We start from the raw sequence: 14,423 nt of genomic DNA on the forward strand, positions 1-14,423 counted from the left end.
TCTACCAGACTCTTCTCAATGTAAGTTTGGCTACTGTTATGGTCATTTCTTAGAGTTTAAATGCCTCCTGTGGTGGAATAGAGTCATCCAGTATTGCCTCTACACATAGTTCAGAAGCTTTTATGAGTACCAATGCCAGCCCGTTGAAAAAGAAGCCAAAGCTTGGTTGTTTAAAGCTTAGCCCATTACTGTCAAAGGGTCTGTGATGTATGATGAGTTGCTTCCTACCTCTTTGATATAACTTTTCAAACCTAAGGTTTGAAGCAACAGAACCTAACTGCTTTTAGCTCAGATCCATGTAAAAGTCTCTTAAACAAGTACATGGATCATCTATTCTACTACTTAGGTTAGAAAGCACTTCAAAGCATCATATCACTCTAAAGATGACAGAACCTGGACCATATGCAGCCCAATCTCTCACTGGGAGTGGGTGGGGTCTTGACATTTAAAGAAACGTTCACCAAGGTCTAGATCATTGATCCTAAGTTGAATTAGAAACAAAGAAGAAAGGAAAGAAAGGAAAGGAGAAGGCAAACAACCAGATTTATAAACTACAGAACTGAAAAATCACATAGTAGCATAACGGATTTATTCTCATTAGAAAAAACACATCCACCATGACTGGCCGCAGACTGGTACCTGTCCATATATACGACTGGGTTTCTTCCCCCGACAGCTGAGCAAAGCCCATCTCTTATACTTCACATTACAGACATGGACATCATTGCCGTTGCTCTCACCAAATGGGATGCCCGTACCTCCAAAGACCAACAGGTTGTTTCCATGCAGCACAACTGGGGAAGGAGAAGCATAAATTCCATTTACGGCCTGGCTACCTGCAAAGTGTTCCCACCTTAACCCAGAATATGAGAAACTCAAAATGTCTGCTTTAGTGCTTTCAGAAGATAGCTCAAACCACTGACATATAACTACTATAAAGTTTTATAGGAAAAAAGTCTAATTCACACTTTATCATAGATCTCACTGTTTGAACTGTGACATGTCAATGCATATTTGTGGAATTCATGAAACTGTAGATACAATACCAACTGATATGAACTACACTTCACCACTGCCGCATAACACAGTTCAAGTACTTGGCAAAGCAGAGTAAAATGAAGTATCATCTTTGCCTTAGCAAAGACCCAGTGGGACTCAGGATGAAGGGGTAAAAGAATCATAAGGATCATTCTGGTTTTGCAGGGGGAATGATCTCTACATTTTAAATTACGGTTTCTTTCATCTTTTTTTTTTTTTTTTTAATGGTCACATCCACAGCATATGAAGTCCCCTGGGACAGGGATTGAATTCGAGCTGTAGCTGTGACCTAGGCCAATGCTGGGCTGGGGATTGAACACATACCTTCTGTAGTGACCCACACTGCTGTAGTTGGGTTCTTAATCCACTGTGCCACAGTGGGAACTCAGGTTACTTTTATCTTAATCCCCTACCAGATAAAAAATACACCAATATCCTGCTGCTAACTCTATTCCTATCATCACACACATGTGCATATCCTTTCCGTCTCTCTCTGATTGGCAAATACTTTGAAAATACTACTACTGTATTATTTCATGACATTTTATACCAATTCTTCAATAGATATAGTATAAGAGTCAATAGCACAAGTTCTGGAGCCAGTGAGAGCTGAGTTTTTTGTTTTTTGTTTTCTTTTTAGGGCCACAGCTACAGCAGCGCGGGGGGATCCAAGACACATCTTTGACCAATGCTGAGGCTTGTGCTAACACTGGATCCTTAACCCACTGAGCGAGGCCAAGGATCGAACACGCCTCCTCATGGATACTAGTCAGGTTCTTGACCTGCTCAGCTATGACAGGAACTCCTAAGAGCTGGGGTTTAAATTCTCATGTGACCTCAGGAAAGTTATTTAGTCCTCTAAATTAATCTTTCCAGCAACCCTATGAGGTAGGAACTATTATTATCATCTCCATTTTTATAGAGATGAAACAGAAATGGTGAGTGGTGTGAAATCAGATTGTTATGATCATTATACAACTACAGATGTGATAAATTCATTTGAGTAATAAAGAAAAGAGAAAAAAAAAGAAAAGAAAACAAATGATGAGTGGTTTAAATAACTTGTTGAAGGTTTCCTCAAAAGAACCTTGTAAGCTAGGATTCAATAGCAGGCAGTCTGGCTCCAGAGCCTATACTCACAGCCACTGCCCCTTAGGGCTCCTCTAATGTCTCAGTTTCCTAATTTGCACAAGGCAATAATTCCAGTACCAGATTATGGGGATGTTGTGAAGAGTAAACAGATTATTATGTGTGAAGCACTTTCCTCAACAGCTATTATCATCATTAAAACCACATCTGTTGATCTCTGATATTTTGCATATATATTTGTCTAGCAATACATATGATACTTTATGTTGAGCTTTCTGAGGTATTACTAATCCCATTTTTTTGTTTGTTTGTTTGTTTGTTTTGTCTTTTTGCTATTTCTTGGGCCGCTTCCGTGGCAGATGGAGGTTTCCAGGCTAGGGGTCCAATCGGAGCTGTAGCTGCCAGCCTACACCAGAGCCTCAGCAACGTGGGATCCAAGCCAAGTCTGCAACCTACACCACAGCTCACAGCAACACTGGATCCTTAACCCACTGAGCAAGGGCTGGGACCAAACCCGCAACCTCATGGTTCCTAGTCGGATTTGTTAACCACTGCGCCACGACGGGAACTCCACTAATCCCATTTTATAGGTAAGGAATTAGAAGCTAAAAATCATCTGGCAAGTAAACGGCATATGGCTAAATTCAAACTCAGGACTATCCAGCTCACAAGTGAGTCTATACTTTTATCATAGTAAAGAGTCTTACATTAATAGGGCTTAATCATATTATAGTATTACTAAAAATTATTAACAAGGAACATGTGGCACTGAACCAGACTTCTGAGACATTTCATAAAGTCAAAAGTTCAGAGCTGCTTGCACTCACGTGACATGGATGCCAATTCTCGGGGCATGTAGCCGTCTGTGCCCATCTGATGCCATACTCCTGTAGCAAAATGATACCTCCAAAGCTCCCTGAAGAGAGGATAGTCTTCATTATCTGGCCCTCCTGATTCATCATAATCTGGGTTATAACCTCCAAACACATACAGATTGGTATTATCTGCCACACAACGATGTCCACTTCGTGCTGGTGGAGGTCTGTGGCCTAGGAGAGAAGAGGACCGTTTTCCACAGATGGCACAGCAGACTAAAAGCACAAACAAAATCTGGCAACAAACATTTTATCTTTAAAAGGGATCGGGGCAAATTTATAACGTGGATGTACTTTTTATTTACTTAGATTATTTTATACATTCACACACTACTTAGAATTTTAAGGAGCTAGTCTCCATTTCTATTTCATATGTCTATTTTCAGATTTTGATAACTATAAAAAGATTTTTCCCAAGGGAGGCAAAATAGAATCATAAACTCAAGAAAATAGCTGATAACTTGGAATTTTCAAGAAAAGAAGGAGGAGGGGTTAATAATCCAAAACCTAAGAGGACAAAATTTCTATTTTCTTAGAGGAGAAAAAAAATACAGGTCAACTAAAGTAAACTGAAAATATTAGAGAACTACATAAATATAATCACAAATGTGGATGAGTCATGTATAAATAAAAATACATACACACAAAATCTATGATTTTTCCACAATATATAATTATAAACTTAAAAATAAAACTGGCTTTCAGAGTTATAGCAAAGCTTAGAAATTAAATACCACTCCAGACATTATAGTAGTTAAAAAAGAAATCCCTATATTTTATCTCAAAGAACATTTTTCATCCTATTCAGAGTTTTACTAAAAAAAGCTATGTCTACAATTTATATTTGAAAGCCTTCTGAAATTTAAATCATGTGCACTACTTCACTTAAAATTACTTCAATATTAATTAAGAGTAAAAAACCCCAAAGTTTATATTATTTCTATTACCCTTACAATTTTCATACCAGTCTACACAAATCCTTACACAGCTTTAGAATCGAAGATGCTTAATAGCACACTGGATGGAATGAACCACTATGATTGTCTGTTATCCTAAAGACTTATCTACTTTCATATATTAGGAATCGATCCTAGTATAACAATCTTTATGACAATGCTGGATACCTAATATACATCTGTTATGTAAACATTTACTACCAGCCTAACAGAGCCCTCACATATTCATTTTTTAACTCAAAATGCCACTTCCTAGGGTACTAGGAACTGAAAAGAGAATGCACAGATATGGAAAAACTAAAAATCACATGAAGAACTGTGAATCGTTGAATCACTCATGTCCAACCTGTCAGTCCTGAGAGTCTCTGATTCTCCTTACTGCTCCTTACTGCTCCAGCTCAAAGTCCTCAAACAGCAAGGCAGAGCCTTTTCTGATCTCTCACACTCCTGCCTGCTGAAGTCTCTCTCTCTGCTAGGAAAGCTGAGTCCTTCCCTCAGCCCTTGGCCTGGGCTACCTAGCTAGCCTTCAGTGGCTAGTTGGAAATGCCTCTGAGTCTGGCCTACACAGCTCTTTCTTGTCAATAAAATTCTTCAGCCCTTACAGTTCAGTACTCCACCACTCAAATACAGATGTTCAATTAAAAAGGCTATTATACTATAACTATGTAAATAATTAATAAAATATTAGGCAAACTATAATCAGAAAATTTACTCAATAGATGTGATTTACCTCAAGTGAGGCACTCAATTTCTCTTCCTAAAAATCTAGAAACACAGAAAATGTGGTATGGAAGACAGAGCAGTAACTTCTACAAATATCAAGATTTGAATCCAGGTTCTTTTTTTTTTTTTTTTTTGCCACACTTGGCATATGGAAGTTCCCGGGCCAGGGATCTTAGCCGCAGTTGCGACCTACGCCACAGCTCTAGCAACTGTGCTGGGCCGGGGATCAAGCCTTTGCTACTGCAGAGAATGCTGGATCCATAACCTGCTGCATTACAGCAGGAACTCCTTTTTATTTTTATTTTTTTGGCTGTGCCTGCAGCATGTGGAAGTTCCCAGGCCAACGATTAAACCTGGGCCACAGCAGAGACAATGCCGGATCCTTAAGCGTTAGGCCAGTTAACTCCTCAGGTTCTTCCTAACTGCAACCTTGAGCAAGTCACTGACCCTCACGGAGGCTCAGCTTCCTTATCTGTTTGAAGGAATATCATTCCTGTGCCTCACAGATTTATACTTGCTATTATGTTAAAATGTGATTATTGGTTAATATATTTATCTTCCCAGGAAGCTATAAGCTATCTGAAGGAAAAGGAATATATTTGTATTCACCTTTCTGTCTTTTTTTTCTTCCTTTTATGGCTATACCTGTGCCATGGCTTAGGTAGGAGTCAAATCGGAGCTGCAGCTGAGGCCTACACCACAGCCACAGCAATACCATATCCAAATCGAATCTGTAACCTAAGCCACAACTCATGGAAATGCTAGATCCTTAACCCACTGAATGAGGATGCAGGATTGAGCCTGCATCCTCACAGAGACAACGCTGGGTCTTGAACCCACTGAGCCCCAATGGGAACTACTGTATTCACCTATCACCAAGCCTAAGGCACACAGAAAACACTGAACAAAATTTACAAGTTTAATTTTTCTCTACTCATTTCATTAACGTTTTTCTTCTCCAAATAATTGTAAGTTTCTTAAGGACTAATATGATGTATTGCAATTACCCTGTATCACCCACAACACCTATAACAGTTGGACATACATAACAGATACTAGAAGTTTCACTGATTTTAACTTCAGGTCAAAGTAAACAGTGACAAACAGAGACAATCAAAACAGTGTACAGCTCTCAGTGGACTTTGATATTGTGCTTAAGAGATACAATTTTGGGGACAGGGTTGGATTACGCAATGGTCTTCTCAAATCATAAGTGGTTCTAAAAATTAGCAAGACAAATTTAAAGAAAAAAACATTAAAATAGAGGTGTTATGGTCAACAGACAGGAACACTAGTAATCTCTATAATGTCATTTGCTTTATTACCTGGAGCCAACAGACAATTTTTAAAACTGCTTTTGGGCAATATGAAAAGACATACAGTATATTCTGTAATTTTTCTCTAAATGGCTGTACAGGAGAGAAGGCATTCCATTATAAGTTTATTGGCAATTATTTTTGAGATAAATATAACTCGCATGGATTAAAGGTTGCGTCAATGAAAAGACAGTTATTTATCCACTCATTCAGTCATTCATTAAGCCAAAAATATTACTGGATGTCTGCTACAGACCAGGTACTGTGCTAGGTGCTGGGGATACAATGCTAAGGATACAATACTGTTTCTGTCTGCTGGAGCTTATAGTCTAGTCACTGTCCAACACAGTAGTCACTAGCCACACACAATTATTAAGCACCTGAAATGAGGCTGATCCAAACCAAGATATGCTTTAAATGTAAAATATCCCCTGGATTTCAAAGGTAGTATCCAAAAATGAATGTAAAATTACTAATTTTTATATCTGATATACATTGAAATTGGTTTTTTTTTATCTCCTGGGTTAAACTAAAATATTAAAATATTAATTTCACCTGTCCTTTACTTTTCCCATGAGCTACTAGAAAATTTTAAATTTTGGAGTTCCCATCATGGCACAGCAGACACAAATGTGACTAGGAACCCTGAGGTTTCAAGTTCGATCCCTGGCCTCACTCAGTGGGTTAAGGATCCGGCATTGCCGTGAGCTGTGGTGTAGGTCACAGGCGCGGCTGGGATCTGGTGTTGCTGTGGCTCTGGTGCAGGCGGGTAGCAACAGCTCAAATTAGACCCCTAGCCTGGGAACCTCCATATGCTGCGGATGTGGCCCTAAAAAGACAAAAGACAAAAGACAAAAAAAAAGAAAAGAAAAAAAATTTTAAATTTTGTGGCTCACATGATATTTCTTTTCTTTTTCTTTCTTTCTTTTTTTTTTTTTTTGTCTTTTTGCTATTTCTTGGGCAGCTCCCATGGCATATGGAGGTTCCCAGGCTAAGGGTCCAATCGGAGCTGTAGCCACCGGCCTACACCAGAGCCACAGCAATGCGGGATCCGAGCCGAGTCTGCAACCTACACCACAGCTCACGGCAATGCCGAATCCTTAACCCACTAAGCAAGGGCAGGGACCGAACCCGCAACCTCATGGTTCCTAGTCGGATTCGTTAACCACTGTGCCACAACGGGAACTCCTCACATGATATTTCTATCAAACAGCACTGGTCTGGTTCAATTGTTGGCTTCTGTAAATAATTACCTATGCAAATTAAACTTCTGGGTAAAGAGCATCTGGTTGATGTTTGATAAATACTAAACATCTTGTCAAGAAGTCTTACAGCTGCGTAACTCTTCTTTCTCTTTAGTCAGATTTCTTTGTACATATTTATGGCCCAAGAGTGACTAACATATTAGAAAGCCAAATTTTATTTTAATAAGTCATCAGAATTTATCAGGGGTAACATGTGGAGACAAGACATTATTTCTTATTATCTCGAATATAACAGCAGAGGCTCCTCAACCTTGACCAAAATGATCTTACAGTAGTTCTCTGAATCTTGCCCCCAGTTCTCCATGTGCAAACTTCACTTTCCAAAAAATTACTTGCTACTAATAAAATAACCCAGAGAATTAGGTCATTTAATTACCCAGAGGAACTCCACTTGGAAAATGCGTTAGTCAAATGTAAAACTGAACCTGTATGCACAGGTGAATTTTTTTTTTTTTGGTCTTTTTAGGGCTGCACCCACGGCATATGGAGGCTCCTAGGCTAGGGTCCAATCGGAGCCTTAGCTACTGGCTTATGCCACAGCCATAGCAACGCGGGATTCAAGCAAGTCTTCCACCTAGACCACAGCTTATGGCAACACCAGATGCTTAACCCACTGAGTAAGACTAGGGACTGAACCCGCATCCTCATGGATGCTGGTCAGATTTGCTTCCACTGAACCACGATGGGAACTCCCACAGGTGAACTCTTAATACTCAGAAGGCAACATCAGCTGAGGGAGTGTGTACCTGTGGTGATGAAGCCATCTCTGCTTCAATATGCTCATCATGTTACAAATACTTGCTCTACACCCCAGGGACTACGCCAGAGCTTACAGTAACCAGAGACACAGGCTTTAGTTTCTAGCCCAAACGAAGAAAGAAGCTAGCTGTCTGAGATTAGGTGACAAATGATTAGGCTGCACCGTGTTTTCAACATTATAAATAATTCTGTGCAAAGCTTCCCTTACAGAGATTCATATGCAAATGTCTAAGTACTTCTAGAAACAGAATATCTTGAGTCAAAGGAATATACACTTAAAACTGTCATAAATGCAATATGGTTATGGAGCCATACTGCTCTCCAAAAATGTATACCCTCAACAATAGTGTATAGAGGGGCTTTTTTTTGGCCATGATGTGCAACACTGTGATGTAGGATATCAGTTCCCAGACCAGGGATTGAACCTGGGCCGCAACAGTGAAAGCACAAAGTCCTAACTATTAGACCACCAGGGAACTCCCTGAAAGTGTCTATTTCTTCATGCCCTCTTCAACCTTTTCAATTCGTGCCAATCTGATGGGTATAAGGTTAATTTTCATTTTCCTGATTTTTACTAGTTCTTTATTGGACCACTTGTATTTTTTCTTTGGGGAACTGCCTGATCACATCCCTTACCCACTTTTCTATCCACTGTGTTGTCTTCTCACAGAGTTATAGTATTTATTTATTTATTTATTTGTTTGTCTTTTTGAGGGCCACGCCCACAGCATATGGAGGTTCCCAGGCTAGGGATCTAATCAGAGCTACAGCTGCCAGCCTAACACCATGGCCACAGCAATGCCAGATCTGAGCCGAGTCTGCAACCTACACCACTGCTCACAGCAACACTGGATCCTTAACTGACTGATCGAGGCCAGGGTTTGAACCCTCAACGTCATGGTTCCTAGTTGGATTTGTTTCAGCTGTGCCATGACGGGAACTCCTAGAAATTATTGATTTATTGTATTTCTTTCTTCCAGCCTGCTACTGTCTTTTAATTTTGTTTATAGTATCTTTTAACAAGTTTTTGTGTAATTGAATCTCTCAATCTTTTAAGGCTCTTTTGTAACAACGAAAAAGTATTCATTTGCTTTATATCTCGTCTACCTCTGCACATTACAAGATTACCATACTTAGTTATTTCTAGTGATTTTATAGTTTTGATTTTTATATTCAGAACATGAATACAATCAGAATGTATTTTTGTGTACTGCATGAGGGTGGGCTCTAATACTTCACCTCAGACAGGCCATTGTCCCTAAACCACTTATGAAAACCATCCCTTCTGCACTGAGCTGAAATGCAATCTTGATTATATACTAAATTGACCTGTTTTAGAGTAAAACTAGGAAAATCCCAATATCCAGGTCTAATCACCTTGGATACAAAATCCACTGCTCTTTAAGAATGCACACAATCAGGAGCTCCCATCATGGTTCAATGGTTAACGAATCCAACTAGGAACCATGAGGCTGCGGGTTCGATCCCTGCCCTTGCTCAGTGGGTTAAGGATCCAGCGTTGCCGTGAGCTATGGTGTAGGTTGCAGACGCAGCTCGGATCCCGCGTTGCTGTGGCTCTGGTGTAGTCCGGTGGCTACAGCTCCGATTGGACCCTTAGCCTGGGAACCTCCACATGCCATGGGAGCTGCCCAAGAAATGGCAAAAAGACAAAAAGACAAAAATAAATAAATAAATAAATAAATAAGGTAGCATAACATTTCCGCTTAACTGATCACTTCTTTCCAAATATAAAGCCCACCATTACCTCTACCAGAGAAGACAGGTCTCCTATTGTACACCAGGAAGCCTGGACAGGAAAGCCAGGGAAGACTGGGCCAGCTGGTTCCCATCCAGGACCAGTAGGCAGACCTTTATACTACTCACACTTTTCTAATTTTACTGAAATGATCAAACTTTCTTTTTTTCCCTTTCTTTTTTTTCTAGGAAGATCTACTATTACCCCTAGTCTGGGAACCTCCATATGCCACGGGAGCTGCCCATAAATTTAAAACCCATAAATTTTTATTTCACTAACAATATTAAGAGTAAACCAGTCTGGAAAGAAATTTGGCTATTATATTAACAGTGTTTACTTCTGGAAAGGAGAATAAGGTAGGTGAGGAGTGAAAATGCGAACAGGACTTTGCTTTTTTTTAGGGCCGCACCCATGGCATATGGAGGTTCCTAGGCCAGGGGTTGAATTGGAGTTACAGCTGCCGGTCTACACTGCAGCCACAGCAACTCAGGATCCAAGTTGGGTCTTTGACCTACACCACAGCTCACCGCAATGCTGGATCCTTAACCCACTGAGCAAGGCCAGGGATCGAACCCATAACCTCATGGATCCTAGTCAGATTCGTTAACCACTGTGCCACAACAGTAACTCCTGAAATACAACACATTTATAGGCTCATATATAACTATAAATGTATAGTTTAACAAATTATCAAAAGTGGAATATTAGCAGCACACTTATGCCCCATTACCTGCCCCTCTTGATCACAACCCCCTCCCTCCTTCACTTCTAGAGGAAACCTATTTCCTGATTTTTATGGCAATCATAAAACCTGGCTTCCTTTAATAGCTTTATTATACCTAAGTAAGTACACATTCCTAAACAACATTGTTTATTTTGGTCTAGTTTTGAAGAGTATTTGTATAGAATGATATATTATGTTTTCTTTCTGGGATCATTCACCATTATGTTTCTGAAATTTATCCGTAATGTTGGGGTTAGAGGTGGTCTGTTCATTCCATTGCCAAATAGTATTTTCTTTGTACGAATATATACCACAAAATTCATCCAGTCCATGTTGTGTGGATGGACATTTGGGTTGTTTAGTGGCTCTTAATGCTGCTATAAGCATTTCTGACCATGTTTTCAGATGCATAGGGGCCCATATTTGTTGGCTATAAAAGTAGAAATGGAATTTCTGAGTCATAATATATGGAAATCTTTATCATTACTAGATAGGGTCAAACTGTTTACAAAATATTTAGCATTAGTATCATGTCTTTTTTCTTTTCTTTTTCAGCAGCCCCCGTGGCATATGGAAGGTCCCGGGTCAAGGATTGAATCTAAGCTACAGCTGCAACCTACAACCACAGCTGCAGCAATGCCAGATCCTTAACCCATTGTGCCAGGCTGGGGAGTGAACTGGCACTTCCACAGAGACAAGCTGGATCATTAACCCATTGTGCCACAGTGGGAACTCCATACAAGTCTTTTTAACTTAGTGATTCCTTTGGGTTTGTAGACTTGTGGTTTCTTTTCTTTTCTTTTCTTTTTTTTTTTTTTTCTTGTCTTTTTTAGGGCCACACCCATGGCATATGGAAGTTCCCAGGCTAGGGGTCAAATCAGAGCTGTAGCCTATGCCAGAGCCACAGCAACACTAGATCTGAACTATGTCTGTGACCTACACCACAGCTCATGGCAATGCCGGATCCTTGACCCACTGAGCAAGGCCAGGGACTGAACCTGCGTCCTCGTGGGTACTAGTCGGGTTTGTTACCTACTGAGCCACAATGGCAACTCCAACATTGTGGTTTCATGCATTTCTCACCTATGAATGAAGCTGAGCACCTTTTCACGTTTATTGGTCAAATGGACTGTTCCTTTGGGGAAGGGCCTGCTCATTCTCCTATTGAGATGTTTTATTGATTTGTACAAATTCATTACATATGTTTGAAATAAGGACATTCATTTTCCACTATATAATTCTATATTATTTGAATTATTTTTTGGCCATGGCCATGCCCATGGCACATGGAAGCTCCTGGACCAGGGACTGAACCTGTGCCACAGCAGCAAACCAAGTCACTACAGAGACAATGATGGATCGTTAACCACAAGAGAACTCCTAATATTATTTGATTTTTAATAAGCATATACTATAAACTCTACAACAAAAAACTGTAAGATCTTAAGCACATTTTACTTTTTTCCTATCTCCATAATCTGTCATCTGAGATGTTACAGAATGTTTTATACACACACACATATATACCATGTTTATATTTATCCTTCTATACATTTAGAAATCTTTTCTTTTTTTTTTTTTTTTTGTCTTTTTGTCTTTTGTTGTTGTTGTTGTTGCTATTTCTTGGGCCGCTCCCGCGGCACATGGAGGTTCCCAGGCTAGGGGTTGAATCGGAGCTGTAGCCACCAGCCTACGCCAGAGCCACAGCAACTCGGGATCCGAGCCGCGTCTGCAACCTACACCACAGCTCACGGCAACGCCGGATCGTTAACCCACTGAGCAAGGGCAGGGACCGAACCCGCAACCTCATGGTTCCTAGTCGGATTCGTTAACCACTGCGCCACGACGGGAATTCCAGAAATCTTTTCTTAATAAATATATGAGGCTTCACAGTCCATGTACTTAGAGGCCACTTTTCTTTTTTAGGGCCGTACCCTCGGCATATGGAAGTTCCCAGGATAGGGGTCTAATCAGAGCTGTAGCTGCTGGCCTACCCCACAGCTCACAGCAGCACCGAATCCTTAACCCACTGAGCGAGGCCAGGGACTGAATCCCCGTCCTCATGGATACTAGTTGGCTTTGTTACCACTGAGTCACAACAGGAACTCCCAGACCCAATTCTTAAGTTCTACTGGTATCTTTGCACACTATAGCTTCTTGAAGGGTCCAAACTTTCCTCTTTCTTGGACTTTTCATTTTACTGGGAATACCTCTTCAAATAATTTTGCAGAAAGGGTGTGTTCATAAATTTTCAGAGTTCTTGTTTACTTTGACCCCCGTTTAAACATTAGTGAGGGTGAGTTCTGGGTTCAAAATAATTTCCCCTCAGAATACTGAAGACACTTATCTTCTAGCAAACCATGCCGCAGGTGAGAAATCCAACACCAGTCTGACTCTTAGTTCTGAGTCTTTTCTATGTAGCCTGCTTTTCTATCCCTGGACTCATAAGTAATTATGTAATATATAGATAGATGCTTTTTGTTCTTACATTTTTCTAGCTTGTTCCTTGGTGGACCCTTTATACTTGAAAACTCACAGTCTTTCTTCGGCATGGGGAAATATTCTTTACTTTTTCCCTCCCATTTTCATTCCTCATGTAATTCTACTAAGTGGATATTGGATCATTTAGATCTATCCTCAAAGTAGAACTTTCCTCATCTACTTTCTCTTTTGTCCTCTTGTTTTATGGTCTACAAATTTCCTCTATTTTATTTTCCTAAAAATTGGTTTATCATTTAACGTTCCAACTGTATCTTTATTTCAGCCATCAAATTTCAATATGGAACTAATCATTTAATCATTCCTTTTTTCTGCAAGGCACTTGACTTTTTATTCTTCATCTTAACCCAATTCACTCCTGACTCTGAGGAAACCTGCTGTGACCAGAACTTCCTCAACTTTCATTCTGCTTCCTCAGTATCTTTGTTTCCACCGTGGTCAGCTGTTTCATTTATTCATCTTAGTCATCCTCTTTCAAGTCTAGTTTTCCTCAAATGCCTGTTGAGCCTGGATCACTTATTCATACTAATAAATGAAGGACTACACTGATTAGTATTGTTAGCAGATATGGATTTCCTCAACAGTTGTATTACTCTTGTTTCCAAACCTCCAAATAGGAGATCTGTTTGGTTGTAGGTCTCTGCAGGTAAGTGGTACACTGACAGACAGGTTTCTCCTTACAAGGAAAGAAAAAGCAGTTTTGCCAAAATAAGGAAGGCTGCATTTTGATGCAGTATAATCATTTAAAGTACATCAATCCTTGGTGGATCTCACTTTCTTCTCTTGCCTCCATTCCACCCTCCTCATCCAATCTACTGAGGAGTTCCATTACCTAAAGCTCTGTTTTGGCCTACACTTTCTCCACTGCCACTGCCTGCTCAACCCATCCCCCAACAGATCCCCTACTCTGCTTAAAGAGCTTTTCTCAGAGCTTTATCTTGGAACCAATGCCATTCATTGCCAGGGAGGGAGAGAAGGAGTAAGGGAAACAACAGTTTTGAAGATAGTCCCTTAATTAGTTGCCCCAATGTTCCATTTCCCCCAATATGCTCCTTCCTCCTACAGAGTTCCCAAGTCAGAGATCAGATAGAGCTGAGCTTTGGTTGTGACCCAAGTTGCAGCTGTGGCAACGCAGGACCCTCAACTCACTGTGCTGGGTGGGGGATCGAACCTGGGTCCCAGTGCTCCCTAGACACTGCCAATCCTGTTGAGCCACAGTGGGAACTCCAAAACTCCTACACTTACTAATTCTACCTTAGAGTTTCAGAAAAGGGCTTCTAGCGAGTTCCCACTGCTGCTCAGCAGGTTAAGAAACACGCTAGTAGCCATGAGGATGTGGGTTTGATACCTAGCCTTAACCAGTGGATTAAGGATCCAGCATTGCCACAAGCTTCAGTGTAGGTTGCAGGTGTGGCTTGGATCT

At 40.4% G+C, this 14,423-nt stretch overlaps 1 protein-coding gene across 6 annotated transcripts in view; it reads right to left on the minus strand.

Moving 5' to 3' along the window:
* KLHDC10 (kelch domain containing 10) overlaps positions 1-14,423 on the minus strand; it is a 56,179-nt gene that overhangs the window by 14,135 nt on the left and 27,621 nt on the right. For all 6 annotated transcript variants that reach the window (XM_085005456.1, XM_085005454.1, XM_085005455.1 and 3 more), the window contains 2 exons: positions 2,955-3,176; positions 640-794 (listed from right to left, as the gene is read on the minus strand). In XM_085005456.1, coding sequence (XP_084861582.1) covers positions 640-794; positions 2,955-3,176 — 377 coding nt within the window. The remainder of the gene's footprint in view (positions 1-639; positions 795-2,954; positions 3,177-14,423) is intronic.

The sequence above is a fragment of the Sus scrofa genome, chromosome 18 (assembly GCF_054392235.1).
Source record: "Sus scrofa isolate SSC_HxYL_T2T_F1_AM1 chromosome 18, Sscrofa_HxYL_maternal_Yorkshire_Landrace_v2.0, whole genome shotgun sequence".
Classification (NCBI taxonomy): domain Eukaryota; kingdom Metazoa; phylum Chordata; class Mammalia; order Artiodactyla; family Suidae; genus Sus; species Sus scrofa.